We start from the raw sequence: 26900 nt of genomic DNA on the forward strand, positions 1-26900 counted from the left end.
TGTAAGTTTTTGTGAAGCTAGGTGTCTTTGAAGTCTGTTTAGGAAAATACTGTATTACTGGTTGTCTCTCACATCCATTCACCCAAATCCCTCAGATGGGTAAATCATGTGAGAAAATTACAGCATCTGTAATAATGCACTTTTTATAGCTAGTCAATTAATCATTTGATTTATTGGTTCTAAGAATTTGAGATGAATCATCAATGATGGTCATTTTTAGAGCAGCATTTTATACCATAAAGGGTATCTACTTGGTTTTACAAATGGGAGCCCTGTCCTCTTCATTCTAAAATTTTCACTTTTTTATTTATATTTCACTTATATTTCAGGGCAGATCACATCCCTTCAAATAGCTAGTTTTCATAGACAGATATTTAAAAATTTATGTGATGGGGTGACAATATCTGTGATGCAATCACAGTCCTACATTTATGTTAATTATATAGATTCACCCAAGATGTTCATTCACAACAGGAATGCCCTGGTGAAAATGTACTGATTTTTTGTTAATTACTTGGTGAAAAGCCAGTCATTCACCTGCCCAACAGTAGACACATTGCTTAGTAAATTCACAGAGTGAGAGAAAGCCAAGTATGTAGAATTAGTTGCCAAAAGGGTAAAACTAGATAATATGCCGAGATGGTTAGAGAAGGATGTATATATAATTGGGTAATTCTTAGAGAAATGACACCTTTTCAACTGTATATTAATGCTGTTTTTATTTAATACTGAAAAAAATTTAATTGTGTTTTCTAGAAGTATTTGGTAACTGAAGAATTGTAGAAATGGGTAAAGGGTGGTATTACAAATGAAAATGAAACCTCTGCTTCTTCTGAGCATGTCAGCTTTGTTCCTTTTCACCCTGCAATCTCATGATTAACTATATATATGGGAGGGAGAGCATGTCACTTTCTCTCAAATAATTTATTTTCAAATACAAAAAATAATAATATGTGGGTACAGGATTCAGTTTTTAAAACAAAATGTTTACACCAATTGACCATCTATCCATGTAAAAGGAAGCAAACATGTCTAGATAGTAGCTGTTGGAACTTGCATTGTGGAGAACACATGCACTCTGAAAATTCTGTCATGAGCCATCGCCATGGTTATTGGACGATGCACATATGGCTCACGCTTCTAACTGTCACTCTGTGTGGAGAGAGATTGAAAGTTGGTGGCAGGTAGAGAAGCTCTCAGCTTCAGTCCAGAGATGGGAAATCTCAATTGCTGCTCAAAAGGTATGCTCATATTGACCTGCTTAATTAATTGAGTCCCCACAAATGCACAAAGATAATTTTCTAAAACTGTTTCTCATCTTTTTTTCTTTCTCCTTTCCAATTTGTAACAGTTTTAAATGTGTTTTGTAGTTTCATTTTATTCATTTATATTTTGTTTTTACTACAAAGCTGATGGCTATTAAAATTAATCTCCATTTAGAAAAATTTAGTTTTTCTTATGTTGTCCTACATCACACACTGCCTCCACCTTTGTTATTCATTTGGGAGAATATGGTGATGTCTCTTTTACTGTTCTGTACTCATTAAGGTCATAGTAAATTATTTTCAGAAATATGGAGTGAATCTGTATAGGTTGAGATGAGTAGGAAGGCATTTCACACAATGAAGTGTTCCTATCTTGGTTTTATCATGCCTTCCATCTACTTTTCAAGTTGAAATGAGTATTTAGTTCAGTACATTTGGGTGCCTGTTGCTTACATTATTATAGCTACTTTTCCAAAACATCTTAAGAATGTGTATGTGTAATTTATGAGCCAAAATACACATTTCCTTTTGTACTTGTTGGTTACCCTAAATCCCCATTTTACAGATATAGCTATATATACTACCACCCAATGATTCTTCTCCCTAAAGATAAGTGTATGAAGAAGAGAGTAACTTTTTGTCAGTTACCCAATGAGAGTCCATCTTTCAACAAATAGCTCTAGAGAGAGAAATATGTCAATGAACTTATAGGGACTGATAAATAACCAATACATTGACAGTTATTTAAACACACAGGAAAATATGTAATATACATAGAAGAGAAGGGTAATAAAATTTGTGAAGTGAATGGGCCAGGAATACCTCAATTCATGACTGTTAAACAACATTCATGAACACTAGCCTTTTATCCTAGTCATATTCCCTAGAAATTCATGAGCAGCACCAACAGTGTACTGATGGTTATTCTGTATCCTCTCAGCTCCCACAGGGGACCCATTAGAGGACATTTCTCATGCCAAGGCAGATGAAGAGGACCCATCAAACATCAAGGTAAGGTTGTCCTTTTTGTTTGACATAAATGTATCAATTTCTTTGTATCTTTCTTTTATAATCAGGTTCAGATTTGAAAACTTGATCATGTAGGTTATGGAATTTAGGGACTTTCTACTTGCCTGGGGCGGGGGGCAGAATCTCTGACCAACTGTCAACTGGTTCCAGAAGGGCCTTTGAACTTGGTAACATCAGATTTGAAACTGTATTGTCGAAGGGCTTTTCATCAGTGGGATTCTTTTATTCTTTGGATAAATAATTTTGCGATTTCCTGCCAAAGTGGACTTGAGAGAAAAATCCTCTCAGAAAGTATGTGCCTTTTTCTGCAGGTGCCTTCTCCTCTTGCTTTTGTGTTCTTTGACTCAACCATGGTTTCCCATTTGGTATTCTAGAGCAACTAAGAGAGCAAAAAACCTCTGGAACAGGTGTACAGAATGATCTGATCCTCACAGTGTTTCTTTTCCTTCATTACAGTGTTTCATTTCCTCAAGAAGAAGAGGAAAAGGTGTGTATTCTGGATTCATTCACTGGCTAAGGAAAGAAATCCAGATGAGCATGGTGACGTTTCCTTGCTAGCTTTAGTGTGGAGAGCCACAGTGATTCCCAATTCCATGTCACAGTGAGAATGTGCTGTGTAGTGAGAGAAACTGATTTCTAGATTAAGAACTCTAACCCTATTTCTACATTCCCTGGAAGGAGCTAGGTTCTTCTTGTGTGGTGTAAAGTAGCATGAATTGGATTTTGGAGTTGTCAATGGATAAGCCATTGTGGTCTCATTGTGAATGTGTGTGTGTGTGTATTTACAAGTGCTTGTGTGTATTTATCCTTGATGTAGGTCCCATTTACCACAGAACAATTGCCAGTGTCAACTATGCCAAGAAAATAATCCCATCTGAGCCCAGCACAGTTTACATATACTAGCTCATATAATCCTTAGAGCCATATGAGGTGGGACTGTTTACTATACTCATGACTCAGAATAATGGAGGAGTAGAGATATATATATCCCCAATTTCATGTGCTTCTTTGGGAAAGAGACAAAGTATGTACCCAACCATGTGAGCCTGGTGTTGATACTCTGAACACCTGACCTGCACTTAACACTGAGCCATAGGAATATTAGACATTGTACAATGGATGTGTAGCATCTGTGCATGTGCCTGAAAGCTCCCAAACCAACAGTGTTCCCAAACACTGCCCATCCTTAGAAGTTAACTCAGTAATCGTATCACCCAGGACACCTATCAGTCCATCTTAGTACCACTTTCACATACTTGTTGTGAGCCACAGACCTCAGAGTTCAAAGTCACCAATTTGTACATTGAGGTCAAAATCTGATAGAGAAACTGATAGATTACCTGGCCAAAATCTGATGAGAATTGGGGAGAAACTTTAAAGTATTTGATTCCATTGTTACCATGCACCCTAGAAATCCTCCTGTCTTACAAGCTTCACACGTTATGGAGAGTGACGAATAAGAATTCAAAATCCACCTTGGCTTTTTTCCTGCATTGCCTCTTTGGAACAGTCTTGTGCACCTGATTAGAGAGCATTTGTGGTTAACCCACTGTGGCTTTCATTAAGGAATTCTCCCAGTGTGGGCTGGTTAGTGTTAGCAAAGAGAGTCAGCTCTTTTCATGAAAACATATACATGGACTAGAAAAGGAAGACTGGAAGGAAAATATGCAAACTGTGGTTATGTTTAAACAGTAGGGTTTCAATATTTTCAAATTTTCAGTACTTGATTACATTTGTAACGTTAGTGTTTAAATTCAATGGAATATTTTGCCTAGAATTCACTCAGATCACTTGATATAGTGCAAAATCTCATAAAAGAGAAGACAAATGCAGAAGAAGTGCTTGTGGATCCATGAAGGGTGGAATGGTTTTGGAACCTGTTAAGAAACTAGAGGCACTTAGGCTGGGTTTCAAAAATGGAGAGGTGGAATGAAGACCCTCAGTCTTTGTATCATAGTTTATATTTTAGTATGCACCAATTTGTGGATGGACTATTTCAAGTCACTTTAGGTTGCCTTGGTGGGAAAACCAAGGAATCTGTTTCTCATTTCTTTCTTAATCCCCTCTTTTGCCTCTCTCTTCCTGCTTATCAGATTTGTGAATAAGGGTCCACTTTTTCTTTGTGTATTTCATTGCAAATTTGTTCAAATCTTTCTACATGTTATTCATAATAACACACAGTAGACTTCAGAGAGCATGGTGCTGCCAACACCTTGATTTTGGATTTCTCCTCTCTAGAAATGTGAGAGAATTAAGTTTCTGTTTTTTAAGGTTCCAAATTTGTGGAAATTTTTTATGTAAACTGTTGGAAACTAATACAGATTTTGGTACTGGGAGATGGGGTGCTGCTATTATAAATAAATGGAGATGTTTCATATAGGGACAGACATGGATGAAGCTAAACCAGATGTTTCCAACTCCTGCCTGTCAAGCCAACTCTGGCCAGTGAATCTTTCCATTGAGACCCCAGACATCAAAAAGTACAAATGGCCATCCCCACTTGTCCTCTTTTGATTACTAACCCTGTGAACCAAGCAGGAAGTTACAAGGTTGTTTATACAACTAATTTGGAGATTGGATTTTTTTTTGTATAATAGCGGCAAAAAGAATAACACACTTGTAGAAAATTGAAAAAGGTACACAAGAATGCACACTGAAATCTGACTGACCTTTCCCTGTTTGCAGCCTCTACTTTCTGCCTTTCGAGTAACAACTCCTAAGTTTTTGTATATCCCTAAAGATTTAGTAATTGAAATTTCACATTTGACACTGCACAATCATTTTTAATTGCTCTACCTTTATTTACTCAGGTAGTCTCCATTTATGTAACTACACAGAAAAGGCAGCTGGGAGGGTCATACTCTGCTTCATTCCAAATGTTCTCCAAAAATGTGAAGTGTGTATGGTGATCATGACACAGCCTTTTGAATGCCATTCCTCCAATTGGATGGTTATATTTTTCTTAACATGTTTCTAATCCTTTTTTAGTTCTCTTCCAAATGGCATTCAGAAGTATCAACCAATTTTGTTTTGTTGTTCTCAATCTATATTTTTCTCATTTTTCTATCAAGTTGGGAGCCATTTAGGATATTAGTGTATTACCTGTTCACTCCCAAACTTGCTCAAACATTCCCCTCACTTAGGTAATCACTGAAGATAATATGGCACCATTTATATTAATCAGTTTGTAACTCACCAACAACCTAACTGATTAGTTGAAAAAATCTTTGGTGAAAAACAGTGATGGGCATTTGTACTGCAGCATCCCATGCCATGAAGGGCACTGTGTTAGTTTTCTAGGGCTGCCATAAAAAGTGCTAATAACTTGATGGCTAAAAAAAATAAACAAAAACCTATTTATTCTGTAATCAAAAGAGAATATCTGTTCTGTATTAAAAGTCTGCAACCAGGTTGTCACAGGGCCATGCTCTCTGTGAAGACTCTAGGGGAAGGTTCTCCCCTCCCTTTCCCTGGCTTCTGGTGGAGGAGGGCAACCTTGGGAGTCCCCTGGCTTATGGCTACATGAGTTTGCCTCCACCTTCACTTGGCCTTCTCCCCTTTATGTCTGTGTCTTGGCCTGTGTCCCTTCTGTTTTTATAAGGGCAGCAGTCATATGGGGTTAGGGAATTAGGGTATGGGGATAAATACCTATCTGTCCATCAATGCCCTGTTCTAGCTAGGGAAACATTTTTTCTGGAGTCGTCTAATTTAATTTCCTCTCTCCAAAAAATTTCCTGCAAACTTTATTTTGAATTTTTCTCTTTCTTTTCTGGTTTCCTTCTTCAAGATCTAGTCAGCAGGGTTAAAACTTTAAGATAAACACTCCTTTGTTGCATTTTTTAAAAAGTCTTTTCAGTTAATTCTAGTGTCATTTGATAATTACCCATTTAATAAATATTTAAACCTCTCTTTGAACCATCTTGTAACCTAATTTACATGAGCCAACCCTGTTAAAATATTGGTTAGTTTCCTTCTTATATGTCTCCAAAACAGTCCCCTCCCAACTACCTCTCCATTTCTGCAAGTCTTGCTGTTAGGAATTTAAAGTGGAGCAGTCACTGTGGAAAACAGTTTGGCAGTCTCTCAAAAGCTAAACATATAGTTACCCTATCACCAGTAATCAAACTGGTAGGTATATGCATGAAAGAATTGAAAAGAGGGAGCTATACTGATGCTTGAAAAACAAGGGCCGCAGCAACAGCATTCAAAATAGCCAAAATGTCAAAACCACCTAAATGTCCATCAACAGATAAATGGGATAAATTTGTCTATCAAAGGAAGGCCAAGAGCACCAGCATCCATGCTTGCTAAACAACCAGCCCCATATGCTGGAGCCCCTTGTCTATGTCAAGCAAAGTCTCCTGAGTAAGGTGTGAGCTGCATCCTGAGTGCACTGATGGTTCCTCTGTGTCTCCAGTTGCTCCCCTGGAGGATCTGACAGAGGAGGCTCCTGGTGACAGGGTGGATGAGGAGTCCCTGCCTAATGCCAAGGTAAGGACATCTGTGTTTTAGATAGAAATGTTCCTTCTCATATTCATTTTTGTCAATTGAGTATTTAGATCTTAAATTGCAATGATGTACATTATACATTTTAGCTGTTTTAGGGGAAGAAAAAGTTTGATGGGGACCTCCTATAAGAGATCCCTGGTATGAGAGAGCATTACAATATGCAGCATCAGATTACAAACCATATGTGAGCAGACTTTTACCTCAGCAGACATTTTTCTTCCTGTTTAAGACTTTTGTAATTACCATCAAAATTGACTTGAGAAGACAAATCCTCCAGGAACATCTTGAGCCTTTTCTATAGGAGGCTGCTACACATATTCATGGGATCTTGACTTTACCACTGTTTCACTTCTGTTTTTATAAAATATGAAGATCTTTCGAGAATTGACACAGCATGGCCTGATCCTCACTGTGTTTTCTTCTCTGCAATTGTAGGTGACCTTGAAAGCAAGCAGAAATGGTAGGTATTCTGGGCTCATCCAACTGCTGTGGGAAGAAGTCAAGATAAAATAGGGGTCTTCATAGGAGCTTTTGTCTGGAGAGCCAGCCTCATTCCAGCTTCATAGGGTAATGGAAGATTGGGATTACAAGAAAAAATTCAGTTAGTGAACCTGTCCTTCTTTCTATGGTCCCTGGTAACACCTGTGTTCCTTTCAGGTGGTGCAGTTTTGAGTGTGTGGGGGCTTAGGGAAGTCTATGCGTGAGTCTCTGTGGTTTAATTGGAGTTTGTATGTGAGTATGGGGGAGTGACTGTGCATTTCCACAGGTGATAGGTCCCACTTACACTGGACAGTTGCCAGTAACAACTTTCTCAAATATACCCCATTACCATGACACTTTTCATATACATTAGTTTGTTCTAACTTCACCAAAGTTGCATCTGTGGTTTGCTTACTATCACTGTGACACAGGTGGAGAAATTGTGGTGCAGAGATGAATGACCCAAGCTCTTGTATTGCTAACAGGAAAGGTCCTAAATGTGAACTCAGGCTTGCAGCCCCAATGTCAGTGCCCTTATCACTCAGTCATATGATCACTAGACACCATACAAGGGATTTCCAGCATTTCTATATATGCTTGTCATTACCTGAGCCTACAGAATCCCAGACTATCCATCATCATAAGGTAACCTGAGTGGACCCATGGACAAGGGCAGCTAGCTGTTTGATTATTGCAGACTTTGGCATAGTTTTCAATGTCAAGGCATGTAGAAGGTCCATATACTTCCATCAGATCAAAATTCTGAGCTGTTGGTGTCATGTATGAGAACCTGTTCAACAGTCTGGACTGAGGGCACAGTTCAGCAGCTCACCCAAAGCAGATTGGCATCGGGAAGATAATTTGTTGCATTTGATGACATCATCACCATGAACCCTAGAGGTAGTTAAATCCTGTGAGTGACACACACTAGGGTCAATGACAAAAACTCAAATAGGACTTGGTTCTTCCCCTGGTGTGCAACACTTTTGTTGAAATCCTCCTATTCACGTGGGTTAGATGGTGTCAGCACTCAAACCATGCATTCCTCCATAATGACCATCCCACTATTGAGGGCCAGTGATGGACAATGAACAGTTCAATGAATACACAGCATAGTATAGGAAAGGAAGGCTGAAGGAAAACTATGATTAACAAGTAATGATTTTTAAATGGTAAGATTTTCCATATTTTAAAATTTTATATAACTGTCTGTAAAACAAATTGTTAGTGAATCGATACAAAAAATGTATTGCCTCAAATTGAATCCAGTCCACCAACAAAGATGCTTCTAATCAAGTGGAAATTCCTACTGAACACATTTAAATGTACTGCCAGTCTGTGCGGATCCGTGGTGGTTGAATTGGTGTAGAAATGTCAGGAAGATATTGGCAATTTAGGTGAGATACTGAACAAGCAAGAAGTATGATGAGACACTGTCAATGAGTCATAGTGTGTATTTTAGTGGCATTTGTAGACTGACTATTGCTGGTAGCTTTAGTTTGCCATTAGCTACCAAACTAAGGCTTTCATTCTTGTTTCTTTCCTACTCTGTTTGCTATTATCCTTTCACCATGGAAGATGGCCACTCAGCAGCTCACACCATGCTTGGTAAACTACCATCTCCACACCAGCATTTTGTCCCAGGCCAGAATTATCCCTGGGAAATTCATGAATAACACAACAATGTGCTGAGAGTTCCCTTGTATCCTAGCTCCCCAGAAGCAGCTGATGGTGGCAGTTACAAGTGATCAAGAGGATGAGGAGACCCCACCTAATGATGAGGTGAAGTAGCTATTCTTTGTCTAAGGTAGAGAAGTTGCTTTTTGGTTTCTTTATCAGTTGATTCCAGGTCATGATGTCTGCTCATGTACATTATATATAACATATAAAGTTTCCTTGGGTCAGAGAGTGTGGAGTTGTAACCTCTTCCAAATGATCCGTGATTCAAGCAGGAGGGCATCCACAAATGGTAGCAGCTGGTTATAAACTATGTGGCTCTCTCAGCTGCATTTTTTTACTTAGATTAGAATTTTATAATCACCAGCTGAACAGGACTTCAGAGGTGCATGTCTGGGAAAAGCCTGTGAATTCCAGATTTATGTCCATACATGCTTATGGGGTCTTTGGTTTTCCTAATGGTTCCAGGGAAGGAAAATTCCTGTGGAAATGGGATATAGCATGATCTGATCCTCATAGGGTTTTCTCTAATTGCAGGTGCCACGTGGACCAAGTGAAAATGGTACGTATCTAGAATTACTGTGAAAAATTCTTGATGAAAGTTGACCAAGGCATTGTTAGTAGGTTTGCCTCATGAGCCATTATTGTTCCAGCTCTTTGTGGGAATGAGGGTTGGGGATGTGATTAATAAAAAGTATTTTCCTTGGGAAGGACTATGGGCTTGTTCTACTGTCCTGAAAGCAGCTGCGCTGCCCTTAGATGGCATGGATTTTTGAGTATGGTGGTTATCGGACATGTATGTGTGACTCTATGTGGTGTGATTGTGAATGTGGTGAGGGAGAGGGAGTTTGTGTGTGTGTGTGTGTGTGTTTCCCCAAGAGATTTGTTCAGCTTGTATAACTGCCATTGTGAACTTTTTCACTAACAATCCCATGACCCCTGACACATTGTATATAATGTCATTCATAAAATGCTCAGAACAGTCATTCCTCTCCCTCATTATGTTTACTTTCCCCATCCTTTACATAGAGGTTCTGAGGTTTGGAGATTAGTGACCCCAGATCTCAAGTCCCTAAGTGGAAGAGCCAAAATGTAAACCCAGGCATTTGGCCCCTGTGATGATGCTCTGAACTGCTGAATTGCACTTATATCACAGCTATGGGTTATCAGACAAATGAAAGGGACTTCTACAATCTATGTGTATTCCAGGAAGTGCTCAAGTTTAAAGGGATCCTAAACAGTATTCTATATTTGCTGGACTCGAGTCATAAAATGCTTGTTAGCATTATGTGCAGTATGCCAGATACTTAGACACACGAGTCTGAAAAGCACATTGAAATCTCCATGTTTCTGGCAAATTCACAAGTTCTGAGAGTTGAGAGGCATCAGTAGGACAAGCTTGTCAGCTTCTGCCCATGCTGGGTCACTTCTCAGTACATGGCCCAAGCAGACAAGAATCAGAAAGATATTTTCATCTGTTTGAAAACTTCATAACCTCAGGCCCTACAGATGATCAAACCTGTGAGCTTCACATTCAAGGGACAATAAAAAATAAGATCTTAAATGCCCACTTAGTCATTAGCCTAATGTTCATCACCCTCATGCATCTCTCCTGTAGACCTGACTCACAGCCTCAGTGCTCAACCCATTCCTCTGCCCTAAGAAGAGTCACACTGTGGGCTGTTTATTGTGAGCAGTCACACCACTCAATGAGTACACACACATGGTAATGAAAAGGAATTAAAAGGAAAAATATTATGTTGTGGACATGGTTATTTTTAAGAAATAATGCCTCAGTAGTATAGAAACCTGTGTAATTATTATCTTTATGAAAATCTTAGTGACTCTATGGAAAAGAATTTTCCTAGAATTAAATCCAGTCCACCAAAAAAGGTTGCTTATAATAAAGGGGAACATACTACACTAGGCGTTCTTTGGATCCATGGAGATTGCAGTGATCTGAGGAATTTCATTAGGACACTGACACTTAGCCTAACTTCAAGAGAAGTGGGATGAGTGATGGGACCATGTCAGGAATCAGAGCATCTATTCAATAACCATTTGTAGATGGATTATTTCCGGTTGTATATGAATGCCTTTAGCTGCACAGCCAGAGAATCTTATTTCATGTTTATTTCCTGCCCCTCTCCTTTGCCATCCTTTTCTCCATGGAGGATGGCCCAGCAAAAGATCATTCCAGGCTTTTTATCCATTAGCCTCCCTATTCTATTGCCCCTTCCCAAGATATGTGAAGCTCCCCAAATAACCCATGAGCTACCCCTTGATGTACTGACACTTACTCTGTGTCCTAGAAACCCCTGAGTGCCTGTTAGAGGAGCCTCATGGTGACACGGCAGATGAGGACATTCCATCTAATTCCATGGTAAGGTTGCCTTTGAGATAAGATCTATTGTTTTTCTTTTTCAGATGAGTTTAGATAGAAAAATCTGGCTATGTAATTACAGAAATACATATGATTTCCAAGGTCATGAGTATGTTTACTGTGAGCTTATTACAGATTCCTGAAACAAGAGGGCAGCAGCAGGGATCAGCTGTATGATATGGGACCTTTTCCTCAGCAGCAGGTTTTCCTTGGGTTAAGAATTTTTTTATATCCTAAGCAAAATAGATACATCATTCAGGTAATCTTGTGAACTCCCATAAATGTCTACTACAATAGCTTATGTGGTGTTTGACTCAACCATGTTCCCCATCTGCTTTTCTGAAGGCACCAAGAGAGCAAAAGACTTCTGCAAACACAAGACACAATGCTCTGATCCTCAGTGTTTTCTTTTCTCTAATTGCAGGTGGACTCAGAGTTGAGTGAAAATGGTATGTATTTCGGAATCACTTGCTGTAAAAAACTTCGAGATTATTATAAAAAACATGGCTTTTGTGCTTACCTTAGGCTGGAGAGGCACCCAGATTCCATCTTCCAGGTGGGAATGAGGACAGGGAATGTGATTATGCTGTAGGTAAAGAAAAATGGTCAAGTTCCGCAGTTCTCGTAAGCAGCTCTGTTCATTTAGGTGGTGAATGTTGGCATGTACAAGAATTGGGAATGTCTTTGTGTAAGTCTATGTGGTGTCATTATGAAGGTAGTGATGACGGTGAGTGTGTGTTTCCCCAGAAACTTTTCCCACCATCATAGAACAATAGTTAAGGAGGCTGAGATGATCTTAGAACATGTCAAGGAGATAGTGGCATTTTGATAGTGCTTCATATTGGGCAGGAGGAGTGATAAGAGTCTAACATTGAAAAATAGCATGTATTTTCATACTATTTGTAGATTATTTCCCATTGCTTTGTGATATCTTTAGCTACAAAGCCAAGGACTCCCCCCATTTTCTCCTACTTCTCCTCTTTGCCAGCCTCCTTCCATCCCACAGAAGCTCATTCTATGCTTCTTCACTACCCACCTCCATATTGCTCTGACCTTGTCCATATCAAGCAAAGTGCCCTGAGTTATCCAGGAGCAATAACCCCAATGTACTGACTTAATCTGTGTCCTCCTAGCTCCCACCAAGGGCTTGCTCAAGCAACTTCTGCAGGCCACAGCAGTAGAGGAGGCCCCATATTATTCTGAGGTAAGTTTGCTTTTCTTTGTCTCAGAACTGTTGCTTTCTTGGTTTCCTTCTTTTTCAATCCAATTCAGATATGGAAATATGACCATGTACATATAATAGCTGATATCTACAATTTCCTTGGTGGGGGCAGTGTTCAATGGAAGCCTATTACTAACTGATCTATGATTCAAGAGGGAAAATTTAAATAGGAGCATCACTTATATTTTAGAGTAGGGTGTATTTTCCTTAGCAGCAATATTTTCTCCTAGATTAGAGATCTATCATCCAGGAAAAGCTTATGTCTTTTCCACAGATGTTGCTTTTCAAGTGCTTTTGGATTTCCTTGACTTGACCACTCTTTCTTAAATTATCCTCACATTGTTCTTTTCCTCACAGTGTTTTCTTTTCTGTAACTACAGGTGGCCCGGATAATAAACCCCAATGGTAGGTATTCAAGACCATAACTTCCTGAGCAAAAACCTAAATGATAAGAAAGGTGGGTCTTCCTTGCTGGCTTTAGTCTAGAGAGGCTCTTCCCCAGTTCCACCCCCAATTTCAGCTGCCCAGGGGAAATAAGAATTGGGATGTGGTGAAGGAAACCAGTATTCAGGTGAGAACTAGGGTCCTATTCCTTGAGTATTTGGGTTCTTTTTAGGCAGCTTGTGTTTGTGTGCATGTGAGAAGTGTGTATCCATATGTCATTGTATGTGATGTGATTCTCAATGTACATGTGTTTAATGCATAGAAAAATGTGATTTAAATTCTTGTTACTGAGCACCACACAGTCAGGGCATCTGCAGCACATTTTAGTTGTAGGCATTTTTCAGAAGCCCAGTAGGCTTTTCTACTAGTTAGCTGTGGTATTGACAATAGAGAGAGAATATTTCCATTTTCATAAAATGCTCTCCTGGGCAGCTGCCTAGAGTCTGGCACTGGGTGTGTTCATTGAACTCACCTAACACAGTGTGTCCACAACAGTCAGAAATTCAGAATAAAATAGGATGTGAGTGGTTATGGTCCAGCTAAATGGGGAAGTGAGAAGTTGAGAGGGGATTTCTTCAATTCCCGTCAATTCAAACTGCTTGCAGTGTCTTGTTGAAGGCCTCTGACTCCATGGAGCCCAGGGAAGGTCTGGGATCAAAGGGGAAAGGCACAGTGATATTTGCTGGCCAGTAAGGTCTCAAGTGTACAATGGAGGGATGGGTGTGCCACTCTAATAATTTTTTGTGGATCTTTGCATTCCTAAAGATTGGCTGGCTTATCGGCGATATTCCAGCAGTGACGAAGATGACACTCCAGGTAGGTAACAATACAGAAGGAAGGATCCCATGGGAAAGGGGTGCCAGGAGCACCTACTGTTGGTGTTACACCTGATACTTTGTAGACTGATGAAAGAGATGAGAAATTTGAAATATATCTGGAGGTCTGCTTTGTTATTTTCATATTTTAAGTACATAATAGAGGTACTAGGACCATGGGCTTTAAGTGTTTTGTGTCTGCTGTCATCTTTTCTTGCTTTGCTTTCCCACTAGCTCTGTTCTTTTCATACCTTGACCACTACCAAGGTCAAAGCCTTTGGTTTTCTAGGCTGACTCCCCATGTTCCCATGTCCTGAAGAGGTGTTCTGGGAAGCATATACTTGAACAAACTTGTAGTCTCCACTTATGACCCAAATATAAATCCTGGGATTAGGAATAAAATCAGAATTTTCTTTCATTTGACATAAGTATGTGTCTAGTTGGCTTCTCCATACCTTCCAAGGCCTGGCAGGGTTTCTGGAGGACTAGTGTAAAGGGGCTGCTGGCTTGTTTCACTCACTGGCTCCCACAGTCCCACAGTCCTGGCCTCCTGGAACTGACCAGGCCCAGGACAGAGCCTCTGGGTAGCTGGGCCAGGGTGACACTTCTCCTCTCAGAACCCACAGCACCAGCCAGACAGCTCTGCCCTGTCCTTACACACCAGCCATTCTCCTTCCTTTTCCTTCCTCAGTCTTCTCTAGGTTCCCTTCCCTCCCAGTCATTCCAAGGCTTGATAAAACACTGGAAGTTTCCACTGACTTAAGTGGTCATACCTCCTGTACTTTTATTGTCTGAATTGAAGTCTGTGGGAATATGGGCAGGTTACTTTATCTCTAGTTTCATGTTCATCCTCTCTAACAGGCTAGAAAACCTGTAGAGATGTTGTGAGGACAAAGTGTCTCCCATGAACCTAAGGGTATACCAGGTACAGGACAATCACTTGATTTGTGGGGTTGGTGGTCACTCTTCCACAGGACCTGATTCAACTCCAGGCCTCTGACAGTTGGTCCATGTGGAAGGGTGGATTGGATAATTGATCCCTTGATTAATTGGAGAGGTTCACAGTACACTCTTGATTTTTCCTCTAATCTCATGCTGGAGAACAATTTGATTAGTGGAAATGGGAAAAGAGAAAGGATGTGGACAGTGCTTAGGGGGGAAAGAAGCAGCAAGGGAGAGAAAGAGGAAGAGAGGATCCATCATGCACAGAAAACTATGGAGACAGTGTCTGCCAGCTTAGAGGAAAGGGAGAACATGGGCATTTCTCACTATCCACATTTATGGTACTTGAAGGCCAGAAGAGAGACCTTGGAGATCCTAGACCCACTCCCACATGGCAGAGGTGAAGTGATCAAGGCCCTGGGAGAGGAGTATAGTGGTGAGGACAAAATTGTGTCCTGGGATCAGGTCACACCCTGACACCAACAAAAGGACTCGAGTTCTCCCCTCGACTCTAACTCAACTCTTTCATTTTCCAAGGGGAACGCATCACAGTTACTGCCCTCATCCATTCAGAGGCATTCTTTACGGATTCAGAAGATTCTGATGGAGAAGACAATTTCCATGTAATTTATTTCCTTTTTTGGTCTCTTTTTAAATCACTGTTTCTTATCTCTCAGCTTCTTTGTACCTCTTCCCTATTCTGTCTTCCTATCTTTATTTGATGGTGATCTTGAAGTTCATGGTCTCACTAAGGAAATTTAGGTCCTGGAGTAGGTTTTTCTAAAAACTTTCTCCACCCTCCTCCCCTACTTTTCTGGCATTGCCCTGATTTCCAAGTCTACTTTACACCTTGAATATTCTCATGTAACTCTGAATGGATCAGGCAGGAGGCCATGCTGCAAGTCTGATAGCTTGGGCCACACCCTGAAGAGGGGACACTTGTGTAGTTCATTCTGGGCTGGGCACCCCCCACAGAAGATTGTTCCTACACATGGTGTCTCCAGACATGCAAGTTTGTTCTTTTCCCTGCAGCTCTCTACTGTCTGTCAGGAGGAGGAGAACATAAATGAGAAACAAGAGGAAAATGAAGAGGAGAAGTGAGTGTGGAGTGGGTAGGATGAAGAGAGGAAGGGACAGAAGCCCACATGCACTCCATTGCTTCCCACCTTTCTTTTTGGCATTTCAGGAACATAAGCATTACTGAGCCTACTGGGGTGGCTGCCATTGAGCAGGAACGTGGAACTGGGGACAAGCCCTGGATGGTCAAAATAAGTGCAGGCAAGTGAATGATGTTCTGAGAACCCCTCTACTGGGACTAGCAAACCATTCCATGTAAGCCCCTAAGCTTGCTCAGCCATGCCTTCCACTGCCTCCTTAATTTGGAGGAGAGGATTCTAGTGCTTGTAAGGCTTTTATTATACTTTTAGAAAGGGTGTCTTTTGTAACCTTTATAATTCAGCATTTAGTAACATAAGATTATTTTCATTTTTGTTATCAAGCTTAATGATTTTTTTAATTTAAAGGCACAGGCAAAGTTTGGTACTGGCTTTAGCAAGAAAAATGATTATTAGAGAGGAAAAGAGAAGAGCTCCAGGAATCTGTGCATTTTTAATGTGGAGATGTCATGAGTGGACTGTGTTGAAGGGAGGGGTGGAAAAGGCAGTGTCACTACTTCCACCCCTGTTCCTTCACAGCTCCTGCTCATCACACAGCCCAAGTATGTGGCATCTGACTTTCATCCCAGACTCTACAGCCCTCCCCTTTCCTCTGCATCAGTTTCACTCTTCAGGGGAAAGTTACCTTAAGGCAGCCCAGCCAAGCGACATTTATAACCAGTCTATGCAGAAAGACAACTCTCTCAGCACAGAGGAGCAAAGGGGCCTCCATGCCCTTGTGGATCTTACTGTCTGACTCCTGGGGATGTCAGCAGCCGAAGGTTGCCTTTCCAGATTCCAAGGTGCTTACTGGGTCCTGCAACCCACCCTAGTGAGCTTCCCCCTCCATCGACATCTGTGCCACCCCAGTGATCCCAGAACCTGCGTGTGTGTTGTAGATACTACCTCAGAAAATGACAACAATGGCGAGATGGAGACCTCAGTCTGAGCCTTAAAGCCTCTGGACATAATATGGTGGTTTGCAGTTGACATCAGAGAAGATCCAAAGGAAACAGCCACCTCATGCTTATCCCCTTACAATCTCTTTTGCTAGTCAAACAATTAAATAAGAGTTTAGTTTTTTAATTGTACAAATTTAGCATTAATTTTAGAAATATGTTTTCTATTTAGTGTTTGATTTTATTATAATAAATGATATTTTTGGTACTAGTAGTTGTTTTTCTTAATATCTTCCCATGATATAAACACATAAATGAAAAAGCACCATGAGCAAAGCTAGATCTTAATGAATGATTGTAAGGCTGTCCCCTTGTGGCTACAACCAAGCTCACTGCCTCTCTCATAAGAACCCTCATTTCCTCTTTGTTCAACAAATGACTGCAATTTAGTACTTAGAATCTTTCCTTAAGCCAATGTCTTTGTAGACATTTTGTTTACTGGCATCTCTTCACTCATTTGGAAGGGATATTGGTCTAACAGGATAACTTGGATGTCAATGCCTGTTCTATTTACAGTAAAAGTCAGTTTTGTTGGGTATAAAGTCATTGATCATCATTTCTTTACACAAATTTATTTACCCATTTTCTTCTGGCACAAAGTCTTCTCAAAAACATTGATGAGATTCTTGTATTATTTCCATTATACCATTTGAACTTCTCTAGATGCACAAAGGATTTTTCTCATTCTTTAAAACCCAGTAATTTTATTATAATATCTCTTGCCATTATTCATTCTTAGTCACTGCTCAATGTCTATTTCATATTTGCAGCTGAAAGCATTTTCATTTCTAGATAAAAAAACTAATTTTTAATGTTTTTCTCTTATCTCTGTTTTGGGTTTCTCTTTTAGGCACTCAGTGATTCATATATTGGATGTTTTAGTCCTATCTTCAACTGTTGCCATTTCTCCTCAATCTTTTACAATCTGTTTGATATTTTCATATTGTCCCCTGGTTCACCTTATGTTTCATAAAGGCATTATCTTGTCATTGTGTTTCTTCTTGTTTACATTTCATTTATCAAGGATTTTTCTTTTGTTTCTCTCTCATATCCTGAGATAAGACCCTCATTTTTGAAGGTTTTCCTATTGGGTTTATGAAAGACTTTCATATCTGGTTTCATTACAGTATATAAAATATAGCAAGATAAAGGCGTTTCATTTATTTATACTGGTGTTACACTGCACTTAATCCTTTTTCCTCAATATTTTGCATTGGAGTTGGCATGAATATTCTTCTTTTTGATCATTTTATATTGATTTTTCTCTCAATATCATACACATTAGTATGATTTAGGGTAGCTTTCCCAACCTCCCAAGCTGTCTGTCTCTCCTGTTATTTCTGGGCAATTCTAAACTTTTTGGCAGCTTGCTTCTTGGTATTTCTTGCTTCTGTATTTCATCCTCTCTTATATTTGGGTCTGCACTCTCACTATCTCTGCTGCACCTGTCCTCTATTTTGTTTCTCCATCTGATCACTGATTACTGTCCCTTATTTAGAATCTTATCTTGGAAGGAAACAACTAACACCATCTTGTTGAAATCTGGTCATTACCTTTAAATGTACATGTATATTCAGAATCAGTTTGCCATTAAGTATATTTTCAATTATATGTCCTAAAATGCATATGGTTTCTGAATTATGATTGTTTTATTTTTAAATTATTAAATTTTGTTCCTAATTATATTTTTGTGAAGCATTTTCATTGATTTTCATCATTTATATTTGAGGAGTTTGATTTCAGATTTATTAATTTTCTGTTTATTTAGGTTTTAGGGATTTGGTTTTAGTGATGCCAATTTATTTTTAATTGTTTTCTAAAATTTATTTCTATTGCTAATCACATAGGTTCAGAATAATTAGAACTGGACCTACAATTTTACCATCAAATGGTTTTCCTGTTATTGGGCATATACACCAGGATCCCCCAAAGTAACTTGTGTATATCACATGGTCCAAAAGATCATAATTAACTTTTGTCCATACTGCATTTCAAAAAATGATTTTAGAAATAACGTCTAGAAAGAATGAACAGATTGAATTCTGTTTACTGATTTTAAAATATTTATGTACACATAAAATCCTCCCAGCTTTATTATACCATGATTCTAGTACTAAGCATCTTGAAAACAAGTATATTAGTAAGAATTCTGTGGATTGAAACCATTAAAAAGTTGGACTCCTACATTGGGCTAAATTCTGGGATTCAGAAATGCGCTGCAGGCTTCCTCTACCCTGGGGACCTTCTGCTCACTGAGTGGATGGTCCTTTATGGAAGTCAGTGTAGCCTGTTCACAATTGCATGGATAGCAACTTCCTTTGGCATCTCTCTTTACAAAATACAAGAGTTACATCATACAAGACCCCTTCATGCCTTTGACATGCCCAGCTCCCCAGGACCTGTCCGGATGATCACAGAATGCACCCAGACCTGGTAGTGTTCACTCTGCATTTAGGCCCCTGAGATCACTGGAGGCCTCTCCTTCCTTCCTTCCCAGGTCTGCGCCTCTCCAGAGAAACCTCCATTCCCAGAGCCCAGAAAGCAGATCCATCCAGAACCCGTAGTCCTCTCCCATGAGCCCATGCAGCAAAAAATGCTATCAGGAGCTAATGTACCTCCACCGGAGACTTCCTGTTATCAGGCATATACACAGAGGGGGGGGATCCCTGCTCAGGATATAGACTAGAAAATGAAGCAGTGCTTTTGAGCATCAACAATGCACTGGGGAGTGAAGAAGATCGAGACCATCTCACTCCAGTGTCAGACAGTCTTCCACTCTTTCACCCTCCTTACATTTAGTCCTATATCTATCGATTCATTAAACACCTGACTTCATACCAATTCAAAAAAATCCAGCCCATTTCAACAGAGTTCATTGTAATTCCTGCCTGCACATACTTTTAACTTTATTTTCTGAATACACAGGAAGTGGATGGGAAAATTGCATCACAAATGCTGTGGTATTAGTGGATGGAATTAGTCTTTTTGTCACATTTCACATAGTGTCTTTTTGTGTTCCCTTCTATTTAACATTGCACTCCTTGACTATGTTGTCCCTACTGCTACCATCTCTGCTAAAAGTTAGAACACCTTGTGAAAACTCATGATAGTGAAACTTTTCACTCTTGTGATGTTGTGAATGATTAATTTATATAACAGCATTTTGGTTGAGTTCTGGCTGACCTAGTTATGTAAGAATTTGTGGGCTTATCTAAGGGATATTTTTTTTACCATAGGGATATAATTCTTAATGGAGGGCTGCAAGTCTGGTACGTCACATGGGGACTGGGAAGCAGGGCTGTGGAATATCTCTGAGAACAGGACTGGATGTCTTCCTTGGGGGATTTGGGATCACTCTGAGAGCAGGCTGGGGTTCTCATAGGATGTGGAGCTCTCTGAAAGAGAAAAATAATCTACTGTGTCCACTCTTGTGAAAGCCACACATCAGAGATCTACAGTGAGTTCAGCAGGAGCAAGGGTATGAAAATTGCTCAATGTCATCAGTAATCAGAGAAATGCATGTTTAAACTGGAAGTTCTCATTCCCATATCTAACAGAATGGACACAGTTTGGTTAAGGAAGACCTTCAGGAGGGAAGGCACACATCCAGTACTCCTTCAGCCATTTCTCTCTCTCAGTCCAGGCTGCTCAGACAGGTGTGCAGACCTTAGGGAGACAACTGGGGGCTATGGGCCTCAGTGATTAAACTAGCAAGCCCCAGCCCAGCAGGTGACTTTGCCACATAATGAGCATCAACTGCTCATCCAGGGTTTGTCAGTTGAAGGTGAAGCTAATTCTTTGTGGAGCTGTTACATGGCAGTTGGTCTGGAATGTTCTGGGTTCTGAGCCAGCATGGGAGCCAAGCAGACCCCTGGTCACTTTGTGTGTCTCCTGATCTCCCAGGAAGGCTCACATGAGGCAATTGAAAGTGTGAAGATGCTTGAGAAGGATGGCCACAAGTTTGGGATGTCCCCTCATCCTTTACAGGTGCTTTGATTGGGGGAAATTGCTTTGTATTTCAGGTCAGGGATTGAAATGTAGAGGCATGAGGTTGGGTCAGGATTGGAGTCCTTCACTTGGTTCAGGCCAGGAAAGGGATTTTGCCAGGGCTGCTTTGATAAATCCCACATACTGGCTGACTTAACCATAGTAATTTATTTTTTAATGAATTGGTAACTAGTAGTCCAAAATCAAGGTGTCAGCAGAGCCATGCTTTCTCCAAAGACTTTAGAAATCCTCCATAATGTGACAATCTCACTCGCTCTCTCTCTGTGTGTCTTTAACTTCTCTCTTCTACTTCCACATCCAACGTCCTTTGCTTATAGGGACTTCAGACATTGGATTAAGGCCCACCTCATTCAGTTGGGCCACACTTTTACTAATAATAGCATCTGCAAAGGTCCTATTTCCAAGTGGATTTACACCCAGGGAACAGGAAATTATGATATGGAAATAACTTGTGTGGGAGGATGAGATTCAATCCTCAGTAGGATTGAGGGGAGGTCTTGCTCCAGGGGTCCAGGGCCATAGTTGTTGTTTTTGAGGACCTCTGTTCCCAGGGAACCAGCCACATTTCTGCCCCAGATCCAACACATCAACATTCTGATTTTGGGAAGTCACCTAACTTCTCAAAACGTGAGTGTCCTTAACTATTTTGATAGCACTTACTCTCAATGAGCTGTAAAGCATAACTCCCATGGAAAAGCTGAAAGTCAGTTTCCATGCTCTCCTCTCCTGAAGCCACCCAAGTACCCTCTCTGCCGGCAACCATTGCCATGTTTTCTGCTTTTTCTTCCAGGCATTTAATAATTGAACTTGCAGAGCTTTATGAAGTGCCAGTTTTCTTAAAGGTTTACCTGTATTTACTCATTTTAGCCTTGACATAATACTAGTAAGTAGGCTCTGTTAACATTTCCACACCACAGAACAGGAAACTGAGGCCCAGAGGGGCTAAGCTACCTTCCCAGGTACATGTGGTTTCTAAGTGGGATGCTCTCAGTCACTGCGGTGTGCAGCCTTCCTGTATTATCTCATCTATTTCATCTGTTGCCCATGCAATTAGACTGTTCAGTATTTTAAATGTAAACTAAAGTACAAGATCCACCTTCTTAATCCAAATTTTGATTCTGGAAGTTTCTGAGTTCAAGATTTTGACATTCACATATATTATTAATATTTTCCCTATGGTCTTCTCCTAGCAAGATGTCAATAGTTCTCCATATTGTGAATGCAGTTTCCAGGACCTTGCCTCAAGGATACAAGAAAAAAAGAAACAGACATTAATGTATTCAAACATAGGACACACATAAGGATTGACTGACCATCTGGAAAATGGATGGCTCATCACCAGTGGTGGTTCAACAGCATCAAAATGGGAATCTGCCCAAATCCAAGGATAGACCATCAAATGTCACAACCTACAACCTGCCACATGCAAGGCACTGTGGAAATTTAATCATGCAGTTGATTCAAGAGTAATGATTTAGGGAATAACTATAAAAATGTTCATCTTTTATTATTGATATATAATATGCATACCATAAAACCCACCCTGTTAAAAGTAGGGTTATTATCTACCTACCTCATTACTCTCTTGTCCCTTCCTAAGGTATGTGCAGCTCCCCAAATATCCCATGCGCTACACCTTGATGTACTGAATCTTAATCTGTGTCCTTCTAGAAACCCCTGAGGGCCTGTTAGATGAGACTACTAGTGATAGGGCAGATGAGGAGGTTCCATCTAATTCCAAGGTAAGTTTGCCTTTCTATGAGATAACATCTGTTTTTATTTTTTTCCAAATGGGTTTAGATACAAAAGTCTGACTATGTAATTACAGAAATATATATGATTCCCAGGGACAGAGATATGTTTATTGGGAGCCTATTAATCACAGTTCCCTGATTCAAGAAGGCAGCAGCAGGGAGTCAACTGTATGACATGGGGCCTTTTCCTCAGCAGCAGGTTTTTCTCCTAGGGTTAAGAACTTTTTAATTACCAAATTAAACATCATTCAGGCAAAGCTTGTGCCTTTCCACATGTGTCTGCTAAAATTGCTTATGGGGTGTTTGACTCAACCTTTATTTCCCATCTGCTTTTCTAAAGGCACAAAGAGAGCAAAAGACTTGTGGAAACATGACACAGTATGATCTGATCCTCAGTGTTTTCTTTTCTCTAATTGCATATGGACTCACAGATGAGCAAAAGTGATATGTATTTTGGAATCACTTGTTGAGAAAAAAACTAGATGATCAAAGATCCAGGGCTTTTGTGCTTGTCTTCAGCTGGAGAGGCACCCAGATTCTGGCTTCCAAGTGGAAATGAGGATGGGGATGTGATTATGGTATAGATAAAGAAAAATTGTCATGTTCTACAGACCATGTTAGCAGCTGTTTTTCTTTAGGTGGTGAGTGTTGGTGTGTACAGGAGTTGGGAAGTGTCTGTATGTGAGTCTATGTTGTATGATTGTGAAGTTGGAGATGGGGGTGAGTGTGTGTGTTTCCCCAGGAGTTATTTCCCACCTTCATAACACAATAGCCAGTGTCAAATTTGCAAAATGTATTCTATCACCATTGCATACTTTACATATATTTCCTCATTCACCTCATAATACTACCATACCTACAGCTGTATTTGTGATTTCCACACCTCCAATGGACAAACTGAGGTGCAGAGATGGTTAGCCTAACATCTCAAATTACTAAGTGTAGGAGCCTATATGAGAAACCAGGCATGTGACCATGGCTGATGCCCAGAGCCACTATCTACACCCATCACTCAGCCATGGGATCATTGTACACTGTACAAGGGAGACTGACCATCCATTTGTATTCCAGTATCCAGACTACATGGACTCCAACCTCTGCTCTTCATTATAAGTGACCTCAGTGGTCTGATGATGCAAGGACATTACAGGTTTCTTTTACCACAGACAGTGGCCTTGCCATAGTATGAAATGCACAGAGAAACTCACATTCTTGTGATCAACTCACAGATTCTGAGATATGTTTGCTACCACCTAGCAGGTTAACTTATGTAAGTCCTCCACACCTGACTCCAGGTAGATAAGCATCCAGGAGTTTAGTGTATTTGATAACATCTCCATGAGCCCTAGAAGAATTCAAATTCTATTAGCACCACAGCCAGGGCACAGGGACCATAAGAACTCAAGTTACCAGATGGTTATTGGCCTGGTGCACCTCACCCCTGGTTCAAGTTTTTCTCATGCCTCCCCTCAGTAATGAGCTCCCCCTTGGTGACTGGAGAGTACAAACATGGGCAGCCAACCCAATCAATGAATGCACACACAAGGTATAGGAAAGGAAGATTGGAAGGGAAAATATTACATGATTTATAATGGTTTATATTTAAAAGCTAGAATTTCAGTAACTTCAAATATTGTGTAATTGATTAATTCATGAAAAAGCAGTAGTGAATTAATACACTAGAATGTTTGCCCTGCAATTTTATCCAGTTCCACAATAAAAGATTATACATAAAAATATCTTTTAAACAATTACTCTATTATTAAACTTTGGAAAGAAAATAAAATGCTAGGTAAAAGCAAATGCAAAATCCTAAACAACATCATAAATGCAGTGTCAGCCTATGTGGGGATGTGGAGGCTGAGGTGGGCTTAGAACATGTCAAGGAGATAATGGCATTTTAGTTGGGCTTAAAAATAGGCAGGAGGAGTGATGAGTATCCAACATTGAAAAATGGCACGTATTTTCATAGCATTTGTACATTGACTATTTCCCATTGCTTTGAAATGTCTTCAGGTACAAAGGCCAAGGAGTACCTCCATTTTCTCCTGCTCTTCCACTTTGCCATCCTCCTTCCATCTCACAGAAGATCATTCTATGCTTCTTTACTACCCACCTCCATATTGCTCTGACCTTGTCCAAATCAAGCAAATCACCCTGAGTTATCCAGGAGCAACACCCCCAAAGTACTGTGAATCTGGGTCCTCCTAGCTCCCCCCAAGGACCTGCTCAAGGACTTCTGCAGGACATGGCAGAGAAGGCTCCATATAATTCTAAGGTAATGTTGTCTTTCTTTGAGATAGACCTGTTGCTTTCTTGATTTCCTTTTTTTAATCCAGTTTATAGAAATCTGACTATGTCATTATAACTGATATATATAATTTCCTTGGAAGTTACCATGTTCAATGGGAGTGTATTACTAACTGATCTGTGATTCAAGAGGGACATTTAAAATGGCAGCATCACATATTTTATGGTAGGGGTTATTTTGCTTAGCATCAATCTTTTCTCCTTGACTTGAGAGATACATCATCCATGAAAAGCTCATGTCTTTTCCACAGATGTCGCCTCACTTACTTTTGGGTTTTCTAGACTTGACCACTCATTCTCAAATGGTTTCCAAAAATCAATGAGAGGACAAAAGCCTTTGCAAGTGCCACACATCAAGTTCTGGTCCTCAGAGTGTTTTCTGTAACTACTGGTGGCCCCAAGAATAAAGAACAATGGTAGGTATTCAAGGTCACAACTTGCTGAGAAAAAAAAATCTAAATTATAAAAAAGGTTGGTCTCCCTTGCTGGCTTTAGTCTAGAGAGGCTCTTTCCAACCCCCAACCAAAATCACCTCTCAGGTTGAGGTAAGAATTGGGATGTGGTGAAGGAAATCAATATGCCACGGAAGCACTAGGGTCTTATTTCTTGAGTATTTGTGTTCTGTTTAGGTTGCATGGGTTTGTGTACATGTGAGAGATATGTATCCATATGTGATTGTACATGATGAGAGTCTCAATGTGCATGTGTTTAAATGTTTGGAAAAATTGTGATTTACATTCTTTTTTGCTGAGCACCACACAGCAAGGGAATCTGAAGCACATTTTAACTGTAGCAACCTTTCAAAAGCACAGTAGGCTTTTCTACTGGTTAGCTGTGGTATGGACAATGTATAGAGAACATTTTCATCCTCATAAAATGCTCTCATGAGCAGTTTCCTAGAGTCTGGCTCTGGTTCTGTTCAATGACCTCACCTAACAGAAAGCATGTCTACAACAGTCAGAATTTCAAACTAAGAATTGAGGCAAGTTTTGTGATGGTCCAGTAAATGGGGAAGTGAGAAGCTGAGAGGGGATTCCTCCACCTCCTCTCATTTGCAAACTGCTTGCAATGTCTTATTGAAGGCATCTGACTCCACAGAGCCCTGGGAAGGTCTGAGATCAAAGGGGGAAAGCATGGTTGTCTTGGCTGCCCAGCAAGGCCTCAACCAGTGAAGGGAGGGATGTGTGTGCCACTCTGTCTAATAATTTTGCTGTGGATCTTTGCATTCCTATAGATTGGCTTCCAGATTGGCAACATGACTGCAGCAGTGAGGAAGACAACAATCCACATAGGTAACAATACTCAAGGAAGAATCCAATGAGAAAGGGTTGCCAGGAATGGTTGTATTGCACCTGCTACTTTGTAGACTGAGCAAAGGGGTGAGAAACTTGAAAGTAAAGGAAATGCATATGGAGGTCTGCTCTGTTCTTTTCATATTTTTAGTACATAATTGAGGTATTAGAACAATAGGCTTTAAGTGTTTTGTGTTTGCCATCATTTTTTCTTGCTTTGCTATTTAAGATACTCTTTTCCACAAGCTCTGTTCTTTTCATGCCTTGACCACCACCAAAGATCAAAGCCTTTGGTTTTCTAGGCTGACTGCATGTGTTCCATATCCTCAAGAGGTGTGCTGGGAAGCACATACTTGAACAAACTTCTATTCTCCACTTTCCACCAAAATATAAATCCTGTTATCAGGAATAAAACCAGAATTTTGGTCACACCTCCTGTACAATTCTTGTCTGACTTGCAGACAAAGGGAATCTGGGCAAGTTACTTATCTGTAATCTCTTGTTCATCCTTTCTAATGGGTAGGAAACTTACAGGAATGTTGTGAGGATGAATTGTCTCCCACAAACCTAAGGTCATACCAGGCGCAAGACTATCATTTATTTGTGGGGTTGGAGGTCACTCCCTTCCACAGGAACTGATTCAACCCCAGGCCTCTG

At 40.1% G+C, this 26900-nt stretch overlaps 1 protein-coding gene and 1 long non-coding RNA gene across 2 annotated transcripts in view; both read left to right on the top strand.

The window, feature by feature from the left end:
• The window catches only part of LOC119525087, a 184678-nt gene that overhangs the window by 13426 nt on the left and 144352 nt on the right, over nucleotides 1-26900 (top strand). The window contains exons 2-12 of the mRNA XM_037823728.1: nucleotides 2206-2276; nucleotides 2751-2781; nucleotides 6715-6785; nucleotides 7239-7263; nucleotides 8862-8891; nucleotides 8995-9065; nucleotides 9498-9522; nucleotides 11273-11343; nucleotides 11768-11792; nucleotides 12477-12547; nucleotides 12946-12970. Of these exons, the coding sequence (XP_037679656.1) occupies nucleotides 8885-8891; nucleotides 8995-9065; nucleotides 9498-9522; nucleotides 11273-11343; nucleotides 11768-11792; nucleotides 12477-12547; nucleotides 12946-12970 (295 nt within the window). The 5' untranslated portion in view covers nucleotides 2206-2276; nucleotides 2751-2781; nucleotides 6715-6785; nucleotides 7239-7263; nucleotides 8862-8884. The remainder of the gene's footprint in view (nucleotides 1-2205; nucleotides 2277-2750; nucleotides 2782-6714; nucleotides 6786-7238; nucleotides 7264-8861; nucleotides 8892-8994; nucleotides 9066-9497; nucleotides 9523-11272; nucleotides 11344-11767; nucleotides 11793-12476; nucleotides 12548-12945; nucleotides 12971-26900) is intronic.
• Nucleotides 24884-26323, top strand: LOC119525095. Its single transcript, XR_005214919.1, has 3 exons — nucleotides 24884-24919; nucleotides 25234-25367; nucleotides 26186-26323. It is a non-coding gene; the product is annotated as an uncharacterized LOC119525095 (long non-coding RNA).

This window comes from Choloepus didactylus (assembly GCF_015220235.1).
Source record: "Choloepus didactylus isolate mChoDid1 chromosome 23 unlocalized genomic scaffold, mChoDid1.pri SUPER_23_unloc6, whole genome shotgun sequence".
Taxonomy (NCBI): domain Eukaryota; kingdom Metazoa; phylum Chordata; class Mammalia; order Pilosa; family Megalonychidae; genus Choloepus; species Choloepus didactylus.